Below are 15406 nucleotides of genomic sequence, written 5' to 3'. Positions count from 1 at the left end.
GGAGTGGTCTGCCTTTCTTTCTCTCCAAACAGCTGTTACCGCAGCTCGTAAGTAAAACCTTTCAATCCCCAATGATATTCATCTACTTCCTAGGAGTAAGGGAATTCCAGCAGTGTTATATCATTGCGATAATTTTGTCTATAAAAATTTCACACATATTACACTTCACAAGGAAGTCCAGCTTGAAGACAGCTAACGCCCTGTGTGGTAGTTACAGTGCTGCTGGACCACTAGGGGAGCATTTCTGCATAATCAAGTGCCCTGATTCAGGCAGGCACTGTTCTGTTATCTGGTGCATTGGCTGTTGTATCCAGTGGTCCAGAGTAGTGGTTAGTAAGGACCTACACAGTGTTTTGTAGACTATTACTCACTGAAACACAGACAGGAAAGAGCCATATTTAAATGAAGGACTGCATGTGAAGTTCATAATGTACTCACCTATGCCGTGAAACAGCATGTCGATGAGTTAAAAGCAAAAAAAACAAATGTAGCCGTGAGAAAAAGCAGCTTTGAATTTGCGTTAAAAAATCACCCTAATGATCATAAAATTAAGTGTAATGATTGAAGTGGAAGGTGTGTATCTACAGCCATACCAAGCTTCTCCAGGATGGACCAGCCTCTGAGTGAGTCCCCAACAAGGATGTGGAGTCCTTCAGGAAAGACCGGACTGTGCGATGTTTCCATGGTTACACAGAGTGTCCTTTTAATATGTTAATTTGCCCCTTTTCAAAGTATCCTTATGCTGGAGAAAGTGCCACCCTGGAGCCCAGTCCATCATACAAATGGCTGAATACTGAGTATGTATGCGATTTGTACAGAGGAAGAAAATACGAGTTTATCGGGTAGATTTAGGGAGAACATTAAGTTAAACACACAGCATTCGTAAAGGATTCTGCGGTAAAGACTCCGCGTAGCGTTCAAATGGTGGGGATGGAGACATCTTAAATGAAATAACCACCCTAAGTGAATCAGCATGCAGTTCTATCCATGAGACACTAGGTGGCACCATACACACACAATTCGAGAGGGGGACGCTGTAAAAAGCACGCGAGAGAGCGCTCGTACCTCACGACGCTGGATCGATCTTTTTCCAGGAAAAGTACCAGCTAAAATTTAGTAGTGTCCTGCGAAATACACAATAAGACAAAGTAAGACACCGTTCTATATAATTATATCCATGTCGCTTTGTTCATACTATTCATTATTTTAACGTCACATCTACGTTGTGGCCTGTCCTTCCTGAAATAGACTCCGTGCTCTCCGGATTGAATAATCAGTTGAAAGATGGATGCATAGACTGGCATTACTGTTATGTATTAATGAATTATCAATTATTGTTATACCACATTTTTCTACTCGTGGTACGTACCTCGCTGGGGCAGGAGGTGTGTTATCGGCAGTTTTTATGCCTGTCAGGGTTAGTCATGGCAAACTGATCGCAGCAGAAGAAATATGCCACCTGTCTCGTTCTGGATCGACACGGGGCTATTTTACATGAACCAAAAAACTAATGTTGAATGAATGAATTAACAAAACGATACGTTAACCAAACGGCGTAATTTTTTTCCGAGCTGATGGATATAAGCAGTGCCGCCACAGTTAATATATCATCGCACACAGCGATGACGGACCCTTCCAGAAACGCAATGTTCTCATTCACCCCACATTACACTAAGCAGAAATAAGGCAGCTTATTTTGAACGTGACACAGCACAGCCTGTGTTTTTGTGAGAAGGACGACCTAAACGTGAATTCACATGCTCCTTCATGGCTGAGCAGCACGAACATTGGTGTGTGCACCGCTGGAGCCATCCAGGGTCGTCATCTCAGCTGTGACCACCCAGTCCAAGGTGAAATGTTTCACAGCAGTGACATCACCTCCTCAGCACACTTGCACATGCTCACTGAAGTGCAGTCCAGGGCAGTCGTTCAGGACCTTCTGATTGGGTATCTTCACCCATGATCCTGCCGAACTGGCCATTGATGAACTGTTTCACAGTGCTCCATTCTGAGGCACACCAACATGGCACCTGTCCTATGAACAGAAGCCCAACTTCTCAACATTGTAAGATCCTGCAAATTGAGTCAGGACAAAAAGTAACCTTCCATGCACCCACACAGTCAGATGCTGGAATGGAGAAACAGGCCCCTTCTCCACTGATAGCACCCCAAAGAACCTTCTGGAATGCTGAGGTATTAAGTGAGCAGGACATACCAGCAGCCCTCCCCAAACCCCCTGTGATATGTCAACACTGTGATAGGACCCAGCTGCAGTGACCTGCACAAACGTTTCGAAGGACGGGTGCTTGTATGAGGGGGCATGGCCCTCTTCATTTGCCGGCCCGGCTGGGGGGAGGGCGGTGTCCCTCTGATCGGGTTGGTTGGTTATCAAAAGGGCACTTGAGACATCAAAAGCGCAGCACTGTCAGTCGTCCAGCCTAAAAGGGCAGGTGTTCAGGCATGATCCAATGATCAATGCTAACAGCTAATAGGAACTTCCAGGTGAGGAAGACACCATGCTGGCCGAATCTGGACAACACGGTTAATTCAGACACGCTGTTCATGTTTACACTGGTTTTTACATTGAAATACATCACGTTTACACATTATTGGACAATTATAGGCTCATAAACACTGTTAATATTACATATCACCATATCACCAGACACCCCAGCAAAGGCATATTGATTTATGGGAGGCAGATGAGACACAACTGGCAGGGGGTGCTGGCTTGGCTTGGGGGGTATTACAGTAAGTCTGTATTCCCAGAGTATTTTTGTTTGAACAGCACCCCTCCCCAGATAGACAAATTTTATTAGGAAATGTGTTGCTTCTTAAAATGTCATCTGAATGGATAAAATTATACACCACCCAAGACAAGTGCTGGCTGTGGGAAGGGGTGCTGGGGTACCATCATACCATCAGTCAAATCTGCCAACCTGGGACAGAGGGCAGGGTTAGAATTTGACGCCCGGGTTAGGTGGGATTGCAGCAGATAAACCTCTGGCAGTGTAATTTTACTGCTGCTGATTAGCAGAGCAACAGATTTCCGGCACATTGTGCATCATTGGTGGGTGTCAGGGGGCTGCTGTCAATCTGCAGGAGACTCCTGGAACAACCGGAAGAGGTGTGATGTCTGTATCACAACTGATGGCACTGCTAACATCACTGTTAATAGTACTGCTAACATAACTGTTAATAGTACTGCTAACATCACTGTTAATAGTACTGCTAACATCACTGTTAATAGTACTGCTAACATCACTGTTAATAGTACTGATAACATCACTGTTAATAGTACTGATAACATCACTGTTAATAGTACTGCTAACATAACTGTTAATACCTCCTTCCATGACTTCCAGAGGCAAAACTATCCTTTAGTGCCTTGATATTGCGTCCCATCAAAGGATCCATCAGTTGCCACTTGAAGAGGTACATGATAAATAACTCATAAACACATGCTAACTGTGCTAAGTGTGGGCTTCTCTGCAGCTACAGCCTGAGACAGAGTAAAACAACCTTTTCAGGTTTGGGAAGATCATATTTTTAGCTGCAATGGTCTCTAGGAGAGGTCTGCATATGCTACACACTGTTCCACAAATTGGGATTAGCGTAGACAGAAAGTCAAACAGCCTCGCCAACCTCTCCCAGAGAGAGATGGTGAATCTTGGCCTTGGGGAGGGTGGAATGGAATGGGGGCAGGGTGGCCTCTTCTGGGGCTGTCGGCCCAGCAGTGCCGCAGAATACTCTGAGTAGACTTTTGCTGCGGAGCCGAGATTTTATAGGTGAAGCCTGGAACAGAGGTGAGGTCTGGGCAGAAAGCGAAAGCCTGGCTGGGGCACTGCGGCCTGGCCCTGGGCAGGGCTGCCGGGTCAAGTGGGGCGACGGGCCATGGCAGCGGAAGTGCAGAACATTTTGGAAAGCTCTTTGAAACTCCTTGCTGGAACAGGGGTAGATGACAGGGTTTATGCAGCTGTTGAAGTAACCCAGCCAGAAGGTGACTTTGAAGACGGTGTCAGAGGGTCTGTATGACGGGAATATGGAGCCTGCAAAGACATACATCAGGAGAGAACAGAAATCTTACATTTTCTTCGTTGATCAGAACTGTCGCATTACATAAAGGGCTTTGATTAGGAATAGTGTACAGCCCAGTGCTACATTTTATTGAAACCAGTCAGACAGGTGATGACACAGCTGCATTGATACACTATTGTCTGGTAAGTAAACTCTATAGTCAATACACCCCATATGTAAAGAGAAACTAGACAAAGTGACCATCACATGTAGACAAAGCAGGCTGTGAAAAAGAAATTCCCCCTGGGGAGGATGGAGTCATGCATCATGGGAGAGAAGTACCAGGCAGACAGGGCCGATGACGCACTGCATCATGGGAGAGAACTACTACCTGGCAGACACGGCCGATGATGCACTGCATCATGGGAGAGAACTACTACCTGGCAGACAGGGCCGATGACGCACTGCATCATGGGAGAGAACTACTACCTGGCAGACAGGGTCGACGACACACTGCATCATGGGAGAGAACTCTTACCTGGCAGACAGGATCGACGACGCACTGCATCATGGGAGAGAACTACTACCTGGCAGACAGGGCCGATGACGCACTGCATCATGGGAGAGAACTACTACCTGGCAGACAGGGCCGATGACGCACTGCATCATGGGAGAGAACTACTACCTGGCAGACAGGGCCGATGACGCACTGCATCATGGGAGAGAACTACTACCTGGCAGACAGGGCCGACGACGCACTGGATCATGGGAGAGAACTCCTACCTGGCAGACAGGGTCGACGATGCACTGCATCATGGGAGAGAACTCCTACCTGGCAGACAGGGTTGACGACGCACTGCATCATGGGAGAGAACTCATACCTGGCAGACAGGGTCAACGACGCACTGCATCATGGGAGAGAACTCCTACCTGGCAGACATGGTTGACGACGCACTGCATCATGGGAGAGAACTCCTACCTGGCAGACAGGGTCGACGATGCACTGCATCATGGGAGAGAACTCCTACCTGCCAGACAGGGTCGACGACGCACTGCATCATGGGACAGAACTCCTACCTGGCAGACGGTCAACGATGCACTGCATGATGGGAGAGAACTACTACCTGGTAGACAGGGCCGACGACACTCTGCATCATGGGACAGAACTCCTACCTGGCAGACAGGGTCAACGATGCACACCGTACTTGGCACAGTTTAATGTGTCACTGTTGATTTAGAGCTTCTGTGTGTTACCCGTCCAAGAGACAAAAATAGTCTCATCCAGAATGCTGACTGGCTTTTTTCTAAACACTTATATTTAAGTGTTTTTTTCTTGTCCTGTCCTTTGCAAACAGTTAAAAATACACATTGAAAAACATCCATATGCACTAAATGAAATGGAAAATGATAATGAGGCTTGAGGCATATGTGTGGTAGGGTGTGTGGTCTGCGCCTGGGGGGAGGGCAGGTGATCACCTGACTCCCCGATGGGTAGGATGTATGGTCTGTGATGGGAGAGGGTGGATGATCGCCGGACTCCCTGATGGCCAGGGTGTGTGGTCTGTAACTGGGGGGAGGGCAGTGATTGTCTCACTCACCAATAGGTAATACCAGGAAGAAGGGCAGCCAGCAGAGCACAAAGCAGCCCACCACAATGCCCAAGGTCTTGGCAGCCTTCTTCTCCTGGGAGAACTTGAGCAGGCGGAGAGTGAGTGGTGTCCGGCCTCGCAGGTGTTCAGCCTGCCCTTGCCCCACTTCCACAGCAACCGTGGACGAGGGTCCACGGTGCATGCGCAAGGTCACCTCTCCCGGGTTCGACAGGTTGGTCTTGCGGCCCTCCCTGAGGTCGCGTATCTCACCACGAGCGACAATGTAAACACGGCAGTACATGACCAGGATGACGGCCAACGGCAGATAGAAGGAGCCCACAGCTGAGAAGATGACATAGGCGGGTTCCTGGTTCACGGGACACACTGACTCATCCGTGGGCATCGGCTCCCTCCAGCCCAGCAGTGGCCCGACAGAGATGGCCGCTGCCAGCAGCCATAGCATGACCAGCCCCAGTAGTCCGCGTTGCTGCGTCATCATGGCTGGGTAGCGCAGAGGGTAGCTAATGCCCAGGCAGCGGTCCACGGAGATGGCACACAGGCTGAGGATGGAGGCAGTGCAGCAGAGCACATCCAGTGCTGCCCAGGCACTGCAAAGGGGCCGGCTGAATGGCCAGTGGCCACAAATCTCGAAGGCGGCCGACAAGGGCAGCACCATGGTACTAAGCAGCAGGTCGGCCACTGCCAGGTTGGCGATGAAGTAGTGAGTGACGGTGTGTAGGTGGCGGTGGCACACCACAGACAGGATGACCAGCACATTACCCAGAACTCCAAACAGCACAAAAACGCCAAGAACCAGGCTCAGCACCATTGCCTTGACCACATCCAGCTCAGGGTTTGCGGCTCGGCTGCAGTTGGAACAGTTCCAGGCCTGGAAAACGGAACTTATATTGTTCCAAAGAGGAACCATTTCAGCTCTGAGTGTTATGGCAAATGCTGCAGCTCCCTCCGATCACATGGAAAGCATGGGTTGGGTACTGAGATCAAGTCCTTCAGTGTCTGGTCTGAGTTCAGTCACTCACTTCCTCCTCGCCACAGTTGTCAATTGAGGTGATGCATGAGAGTGTAACTGTCTGTCTGGTAGGTTTTCCATCTCCAAAGATGAATGACATTTCCTAGACCAGCTGTGCTCCTGCATTATCATGAATGAATATGGACTGAAATATAAAATTAAAATATTATGTTTATTTTACATTAGTTTTTATCCAAAGCAACATTCGGCAGGAACGCAGGGTCAGAAAGTCCCTGCAGCAATTAGCATTCAGGGCCTTGTTCAAGGGTCCAACAGGCTCAGCTACAGGATTTCAGTCTCCAGCCACAGGCCCAGTATGTTTAGCTGCTGAATCGCACATTTTTTTGGCCATATTAAATTTCTTTGCGAAAATGATCACAACAGGTCGGTCTACGTCACAGTTATGGAAACCTACTTAAAGAAAATCGGAGGGGCTGGTTACCAATCTGAGACGTGAACGTTCCTCTCAGTCCTGCCCACAGGAGGGCAGGTCCTGTCAGGTTTCTTCTGCACCACGGTCAGAGTCGGCCTGATGGGATGCAAACAACAAAACATTCAAGACCATGATGATATTGTCACTCTGAAGTGTAACAGGGAAGCAAGTTAATGTGGCACATGGATAATTCAGGCCGTGATACTGCTATGGTCATATAACAATATAAACATATACAAGATGTTTAATAACTATTATATATTTATTGTTCGGAAAACTGATGTGTCCTCAGTCTGCCCTGGGGTGTAAGCTGAAGATTTCTCAGACAGGGGCCTCTGCCTGACCAGACCCTCACATATCCGTCTGTTCCTCCAGGTCAGGAACCTGGTGTGCCGGTTCTGGGTAAGGTTCCTGGTCCCTTGTTTTTGCTCTTCATAAGAGTCATTTGAATCACCCTGATTTCTCACCTCAATAAAGCATCTTGGGTCCCTGAGACACACAAGCCCTTCTACCACAGCAAGGTAGAGCTTCATGGAGATGCATATATAAAACTTGTTTGATAATAAGTTGGACAGAATGAGATTACTGGTGCCTGAGTCAGACATATATCAGGGGTTACAGACCATGGTGGTCCGTCTCAGTCATGCTGATCCATGCTAGAACAGTGAGGTGAAGATGGCAGAAAAATCTTGAGAGAAAACAAGCAGAGCACTATATCACATGCATGCAAACCAGACCACGGTGCACATTTCTATATGATGTTTCATTGACAAAACCTCGATTACCTTAGCATTACAGCCTCAGAAATGGAGCCTAAGCTAACGTCAGTTGCTCGTCATGACGGGTGATGACAGAACAGGAGCAAGTCCCTATAAAATGCCATTAGATAGGAATGGAGGCATCTGATAGGATCTTTACAGACATTATAAATGAAACAAAGTAACTTCACGTCACTTTTCACCAGTGGTCAACACCATTTTGATCAAAATGCAAATTGAAACATTTTGCCACAGACAGGTTGGTGATCCATGGTATTCACAGTCATAAAGGGCCCTGGAGGTGATGACGTAGATTAGATTGGATGTAATAATAATGTTGGATGTATAATAATGTGTGGGGCAGCATGGTGGTGCAGTGGTTAGCACTGTTGCCTCACACCTCTAGGACCCGGGTTCAAGTCTCCGTCTGGGTCACATGTGTGTGGAGTCTGCATGTTCTCCCCATATCGTCGTGGGGTTTCCTCCGGGTACTCCGGTTTCCCCCCACAGTCCAAAGACGTGCTGAGCCTAATTGGAGTTGCTATATTGCCCGTAGGTGTGCATGTGTGTGTGAATGGTACATGAGTGTGCCCTGTGGTGGGCTGGCCCCCCATCCTGGGTTGTTCCCTGCCTCGTGCCCATTGCTTCCGGGATGGGCTCCGAACGACCCACGACCCAGTAGAATAAGCGGTTTGGAAAATGGATGGATGGATGGTACAATAATGTATCAATGTATAATGCTGCTTTTCCAAACCTACAGATGACCAGCACCAGTAATATCTCAAGGAAATCCTTGCAGATCTGGGCACAGAAGTCAATTAATGCATGGAGCATAGACGTACCTTGGTAGGCAGGCGCAAAGGTATTGTAATAAGGAAGTACAGACACGCACTGATATCTATGGATTACATTTTTGGAGCTGGTACTTTTGGCCAAAGTGATGTGCAATTGACAAAGCAGCATCAGACAACCTCTAGAGCTAAGGGCCTTGTTCAAGGGGCAGAAGGTGAAATTACACTGACAACCCTAGGATCTGAACTGGCAACCTTCCGATCACAGGCACAACAACAGCCTAACTCAGTGAGCCATACACCAGTGCCAAACAGACGTGGGAATGATCTCAACTAAACCTTAGCAGGACTCGACAGAAGCATTTCAGGCTAAGCTGTAATCACAAGTCTTGCTGGAGTTAATTTCATCTAGATGCAATTATGTTATTTTTATACCTCGGAGGTGGTAACTGTATGAAATCCAACAAGGTTTCCGACAATAACATTAAATTATTGATGTTGTTTTATCATTTATTATTCATTTCAATGCAATTTTGTTCTTTTGATTTTGACAAGAAATGTCTGTTGTGCACCTCGCTAAACTGAAAGGACCGTTCAATTGTACAGGACAAAGCTTCTATACACAAAGACATAATTGCAGACATCCTGACACACTGTAGATGTGCACCCTAGGGGTCTCTCAAGCCTCTGTTCGTATTATTACTTATAATATCATAATAATATTAATGCTCGGTAATAGATGTAAGACCCCCTTAGACCGGCCGATCTGACTCTCATTATGACGTTTTGCTCGATGTTCGATTTTAACAGCTCGTTGAGTGCAACAAATGCCCATGCTGTCGTTCTAGTTGGTAAATTGTTTAATGAACTAGTCCTCATATTAACCAGCCTACGCTGCCAAGCCCCCTCGTCCCCGCAAATCGTAATTGGGGGGTCTCCTGTGCGGATTTCTCACAGACCACGAAGCTTAAATGACCGGATAACCTTTCAAATTTGCTAATAAACATAAGCTGATCCACTTGAGTCCGATCGAAAAATTCGTGACGTTTTATGGCAATTCATTTGATGGGTACATGGTCTTTTTTCGCGGAAATTTAAAGAAAAGGAAGGCTAAGTTCAGCTTGTCAACAGGCATAGTTTCATCATTGTCTTTGATGAAAATGTAAGCATGCAAGCGAAACGGGGAATGCATGGAGGAGCAGAGCTGCGGGAGATCCCTCCATAACCGCTGCGCTTGCGGGCTTTACCTCCTGCCGCCGGCGTGTTTGTGAGTACCGCTTTGAGCTGTTCAATATTAATAAGAAAATATCCTTCCTAACTAAACAATTTGAGTATATCTATGACCAGACGGTAGAGCTAATTTTAAAGTTAAAATTTACTCAGATGTAAAGTAATGGGCATCAGTAATACTTAAATTTCCTGCATCTCGATACTCAACAACAACCCTGCTTGTCCGAAACAGCCTTTTCAGATTATTAGTCACTGGAAACCCGTTTACATATGTGTATATATATATATATGTTCATATCGATATACGTACATATTTTCACCGGGTCGCGCGGATACTGCATCTTATTTTCTTACCTTGGTTGTTCAGCATCCCCGAGAGAACGACGGATTTTATATTAATTGGAAGATAATTGGAAGGAACTAAATATGTTTCTTTAAAGAAAAGAATTTTAAAAAACTGAAGGTCGTTCCTGTAGTGTCCTGATAGAACGAGTTAGATTATGAGGAGTCAGAATAAGTACCAGAGAGGACCAGCCTGTGGAGCAAAGCGACATTCACACGGAGCTCTTTCCTACTACAAAACGGAATCTCTTGAAACGTTTTGTCTCCCCAGTGACTCATCAGCCAACCTTTCTATCTCTTCATCTTCCACTGACACCCATCATTCCTTGCTTCTCCTCCCAGGTCATCCCTGCGATGTTCCAGCCCCCTGGAAGAGTATCTCACCAGGGTGTCACTTTAAGGAACTATCAGCAACTACCAAGACAAAGCAGTGTTTAAGGACATATCTGGCTCCAGCTCCCCACTTAAGCACAGGCAGTGACAAACTGACCTTCTCTATCTGTAATGACCAACAAGTCAGATTAGCGAACCTCACGACAGCGCCCCCCGCAGTATGGACAGGTGGCCGCACACTAGTCCCTGAACCTTGCTGAACCTTGATCAACAGCCACCTGTCAGCTCTTCAAGACGTCTGTTTAGAACATCCGGCTGTCACATGGGCACAAGCTACGCCCCCGCTATGCACGGCCCGAGTTGACTGGCACATGGGCACGAGTCAAACCCCCACTACGCACTAATTGAGATGGCTGGCACATGGGCACAAGCCACGCCCCCGCTATGCACGGCTCGAGTTGACTGGCACATGGGCACGAGTCAAACCCCCGCTACGCACTACCTGAGATGGCTGGCACATGGGCACAAGCCACGCCCCCGCTACGCACGGCCCGAGTTGACTGGCACATGGGCATGAGTCAAACCCCCACTACGCACTGATTGAGATGGCTGGCACATGGGCACAAGCTACGCCCCCGCTACGCACGGCCCGAGTTGACTGGCACATGGGCATGAGTCAAACCCCCACTACGCACTGATTGAGATGGCTGGCACATGGGCACAAGCTACGCCCCCGCTATGCACGGCTCGAGTTGACTGGCACATGGACATGAGTCAAACCCCCGCCACGCACTGACTGAGATGGCTGTCACATGGGCACAAGCCACGCCCCCGCTACGCACGGCCCGAGTTGACTGGCACATGGGCATGAGTCACACCCCCGCTACACATGGGGCGAATCGGCTGGCACAGGGACGTGAGCCACACCCCCACTACGAACGGCCCGAATCGGCTGGCACATGGGCACAGCTTGAGATAGCTGTTCATGCCAGCTGACAGTGCAGCCCAGGCATTAGTGCTCCTGCCAGCAGGCCAGGGGGTCGAGCGGGGAATTGCCACACTGAGCCAGCAAACATGCTCCTATTTCCCCTTTGCTTTCTACTTCTCTTCTACCCCTCGAAGAGCCCCTCCCTCTCCAGTGCTCACCCTCTGACAGGTCAGTGAGAGATGCAGCTTTCGCCTCCCCAGTACCTCATTGCTACGTCACCTGACCTCTGTCTTCCCTGAGTGACAGTCTGTATGTCTGTCTATCTGTCTGTCTGTCTCTGTGTGTCTGTGTCTGTCTGTCTGTCTGTTTCTGTGTGTCTGTGTCTGTCTGTCTGTCTGTCTGTCTCTGTGTGTCTGTGTCTATCTGTCTGTTTCTGTGTGTCTGTGTCTGTCTGTCTGTCTCTGTGTGTCTGTGTCTATCTGTCTGTCTCTGTGTGTCTGTAGATCTGTGCCTGTGTGTCTGCTGCTTCTTCACTTTCCATCAGACACATCTTCACATTCCCAACACTTCCTTTCTTTCATGAAATTTCAAATCACTATTAATAGTCACACTAACATTGTCACACTCATTGCTTCCCTCACACTCAGCCCTCCTCTCTCTGTGGCCCCCGCCCTGGGTGTCTATGTCACACGCCACATGCCTGCTCGTGGCCCCCGTGGGGTAGATGAGGGTATCACGCTGTCACTCGCTGCAGCATTTCTCTGTGCTGCCTGTCATGTCATGGCTTCTGCCAGCAAACACATATGGCTCTTCTTGCCTCCGGTCAATAATCTAATCCTGTGTCACCAGCACAAGCTGCTGTCTGGGATCGAATCGCCTCTGGTCTGAATTAAGGACAGTAAACAGTGGTTGCACCCTATAATTAAATGTCATGTTCTTCCAGAAGCATCTGGGTGTAACATGTTGAAAGTGGTCTCCCGTGTTTTGCGAGCCGTCACTCTGAATCAGCACCTATGAAGATGCAATCATGCGCCCAGCATCCCTCCTCAAACTGAAGGTGCCGCCCAGACGCAGCAGCCCAGACTCCTGGCCTTTTGCTATCTGAGCCTGGCTACACTGACCTCTCCCTCCCACCTCCCTTCCCTCCTTCTGTCTGTTAGCATCATGAGTGGCAGTGAGTGATCTATCTGGGTGGCTTATGAAACCCAAGTGGTAAATTGATTCAGGGGAAGTGTGTCAGTCGCGATGGGAGCAATGCCCGCCTCTCCGGCACGTCAGAGTCACTCAGTGCTGCGTGCGGGTGCATGGCGTGACTAATGTGGAGCCCATGTGTGTCTGTATGGGTTGATTCATGTCAAGTGACGTGTGTGATAAATGTGGACTCTGTGTGTGTGAATGCTGAAAGTCTTGCATTTTGTTTGGTTACTTATGGTTAAGGTTAGGGCTGGTTAGGGGTTACGGTCATCATGTTGGGATTAGACTTTTCCCTATAGAAATGAATGGAGAGTCCCCACAAAGATATCATTACAAACCTGCGTGTGTGTGTGTGTGTGGAGTGTCCTCTATGTTGGCATGGAGTGATTAATGTGGAGTGTCCTGTGTGTTGGTATGGAGTGATTAATGTGGAGTGTCATGTGTGTTGGTATGGAGTGATTAATGTGGAGTGTCCTGTGTGTTGGTATGGAGTGATTAATGTGGAGTGTCCTGTGTGTTGGTATGGAGTGATTAATGTGGAGTGTCATGTGTGTTGGTATGGACTGATTAATGTGGAGTGTCCTGTGTGTTGGTATTGAGTGATTAATGTGGAGTGTCCTGTGTGTTGGTATGGACTGATTAATGTGGAGTGTCCTGTGTGTTGGTATGGACTGATTAATGTGGAGTGTCCTGTGTGTTGGTATGGAGTGATTAATGTGGAGTGTCCTGTATGTTGGTATGGAGTGATTAATGTGGAGTGTCCTGTGTGTTGGTATTGAGTGATTAATGTGGAGTGTCCTCTATGTTGGCATGGAGTGATTAATGTGGAGTGTCCTCTATGTTGGCATGGAGTGATTAATGTGGAGTGTCCTGTGTGTTGGTACGGAGTGATTAATGTGGAGTGTCATGTGTGTTGGTATGGAGTGATTAATGTGGAGTGTCATGTGTGTTGGAATGGAGTGATTAATGTGGAGTGTCCTGTGTGTTGGTATTATTAATGTGTCCTGTGCATGTGCTCCTGCAGTGAATCACCTCCACATGCCTGCTGTCCACTCAGGCAACAGGCAGTGACACCCTCTGTCAGGCACACTGTCTTTGATTGGCTTTGCTGGATCACACAGGCTGCTCAGCGGGAAGCAGCCTGGTGCACCGGGGAGCTCCAGGGGTCCAGCAGCATGCATGGGGGCCAGGGGGGGAGGGGGGTTCACAGAGCGGCTTGTTTAGTCTGTTGGTTTTATTTTTAATCTGCAGGAGCTAATGACAGAAATAGCTGTTGGGTATTTAAAGCTTCCGTTGGCACAAACTCCAGTTTCACACCGAGGTGCCCTGTTTGCTGGGTATGCTGGCTAACGTCCCTGTTTGCTGGGTATGCTGGGTAACGTGGCCACATGTTCAGGAGTCTGCGTTCAAATCCTGCAGGCAAGTTTCCTCCTGTGGAACAACATGTGAGTGTTTTCTCCCTTCCAAAAACACAGAATGGGGTTAATTTCCATCTCACCCTGCTATAGCCTGACATCCCAACTATATAACCTAGAAGAAGGAGCTGGATAGTGCTGCTACCATCACTTGCAGGGTGGTGAAGTGCATCCAATCTTTTTCCTCCCTCAGGTGATGTCCACATCTCATCCTCCTCCTCCCTCAGGTGATGTCCACATCTCATCCTCCTCCTCCCTCAGGTGATGTCCACATCTCATCCTTCTCCTCCCTCAGGTGATGTCCACATCTCATCCTCCTCCTCCTTCAGGTGATGTCCACATCTCATCCTCCTCCTCCTTCAGGTGAAGTCCACATCTCATCCTTCTCCTCCCTCAGGTGATGTCCTGTCTGTCTGACATTTCTGTTGGCATCAGTCTGACGGGTCAGTTGGTATCTTGCAGATATCTAAGAGCTAACAGTAGGACCGACTAACAGCAGTGATCCAGCTTTACCAAAGAAGTCAGTCAGCATAGGCTCAGACCTGCAGCACAGCATACTTGATAAATTCATCTACCCATTGTCAGTAATTGCTTATCCGGTACAGACTGAGCCTCAGTGAGCTGATATTATTCAGCAGGTCACATTCATTATTCATCACTGACCTATGCCAGCCAGGACCTTCTCCCCTGCATTCTGAAATGTGACGTCTTTGAACTTCTCACTTCATCTTAAACTGAAATCAAAAACACGGCTGTTCCTGTAACGGCTTGAAAAAATGGCATGAGCACCTCAGTGACTTTTACCTGCAGAGGGAGCCGTGAGCATCAGCGTTGTGGGGAGGGGCCCTTGTGTGTGGGGGCTGTGTGTGTGGGGAAAGCATGTGCAGTGGGGGGTGGGGGGGCGGGTGGTCGGGTGCCGGCACAGAAACTATTTCCATATATCAGTTCCAGGTGGATAAATAATTCATTGGAGAAAAAATCTGGCCTCTGCATGATTACATTGTTTGCTTAATAATTCATTTTCTCAACTGTGGGCCAGCTGCCTTGCACCCGTAGCCTCTGGGATAGACTCCAGGCCCCCGGTGATCCTGAATAGGATAAGTGGTTTCAAAAAATGGATGGATGGAAGGAAGGAAGTGTTGGCCAGGTCACTGAGAAGGGCAAAATGGAGGAGAAGAGGTGAATAGCAAAGATGATAGGATGAAGCCTCAGGACGCCGCGCTGGACACACTCTTACACGTAACCTCCCAAAAAGCCCCACGCTTCCAGCCTCTGTGTCTGGTAAGCCCTGCTGCCACAGATCTCATGGATGTTCTGTCCAGTGGCTAAGGGCAGTATTTCTAATG

General features: G+C 48.2%; 1 protein-coding gene and 1 long non-coding RNA gene across 4 annotated transcripts; one reads left to right on the top strand and one right to left on the bottom strand.

Annotated features, from left to right (window-relative positions):
- Window positions 1-760: 760 nt before the first annotated feature.
- On the bottom strand, window positions 761-10681 carry LOC125746322 (alpha-1A adrenergic receptor-like). Of its 2 annotated transcripts, none has more exons than XM_049020199.1 (4): window positions 10203-10681; window positions 7052-7165; window positions 5616-6781; window positions 761-4049 (listed from the first exon to the last, which is right to left on the bottom strand). In XM_049020199.1, the coding sequence occupies exons 3-4, from the start codon at window positions 6532-6534 to the stop codon at window positions 3628-3630; spliced, it is 1341 nt and encodes a 446-aa protein (XP_048876156.1). In that variant the 5' UTR covers window positions 6535-6781; window positions 7052-7165; window positions 10203-10681; the 3' UTR covers window positions 761-3627. The 2 variants fall into 2 exon arrangements, with proteins under 2 accessions (XP_048876156.1, XP_048876155.1); XM_049020198.1 differs by having other exon boundaries at window positions 7079-7165.
- Window positions 10682-13950: 3269 nt separating this feature from the next.
- LOC125746343 (uncharacterized) lies at window positions 13951-14463 on the top strand. 2 transcript variants are annotated; one of them, XR_007398947.1, is made up of 3 exons: window positions 13951-14090; window positions 14254-14287; window positions 14356-14463. It is a non-coding gene; the product is annotated as an uncharacterized LOC125746343 (long non-coding RNA). The 2 variants fall into 2 exon arrangements; XR_007398948.1 differs by having other exon boundaries at window positions 14254-14321.
- The last annotated feature ends 943 nt before the right edge of the window (window positions 14464-15406 follow it).

This window comes from Brienomyrus brachyistius, chromosome 7 (genome assembly GCF_023856365.1).
Source record: "Brienomyrus brachyistius isolate T26 chromosome 7, BBRACH_0.4, whole genome shotgun sequence".
In the NCBI taxonomy this organism is placed as follows: domain Eukaryota; kingdom Metazoa; phylum Chordata; class Actinopteri; order Osteoglossiformes; family Mormyridae; genus Brienomyrus; species Brienomyrus brachyistius.
The sequence above is the reverse complement of the archived record's forward strand: the minus strand, read 5'-3'. Positions and strand labels throughout refer to the sequence as shown.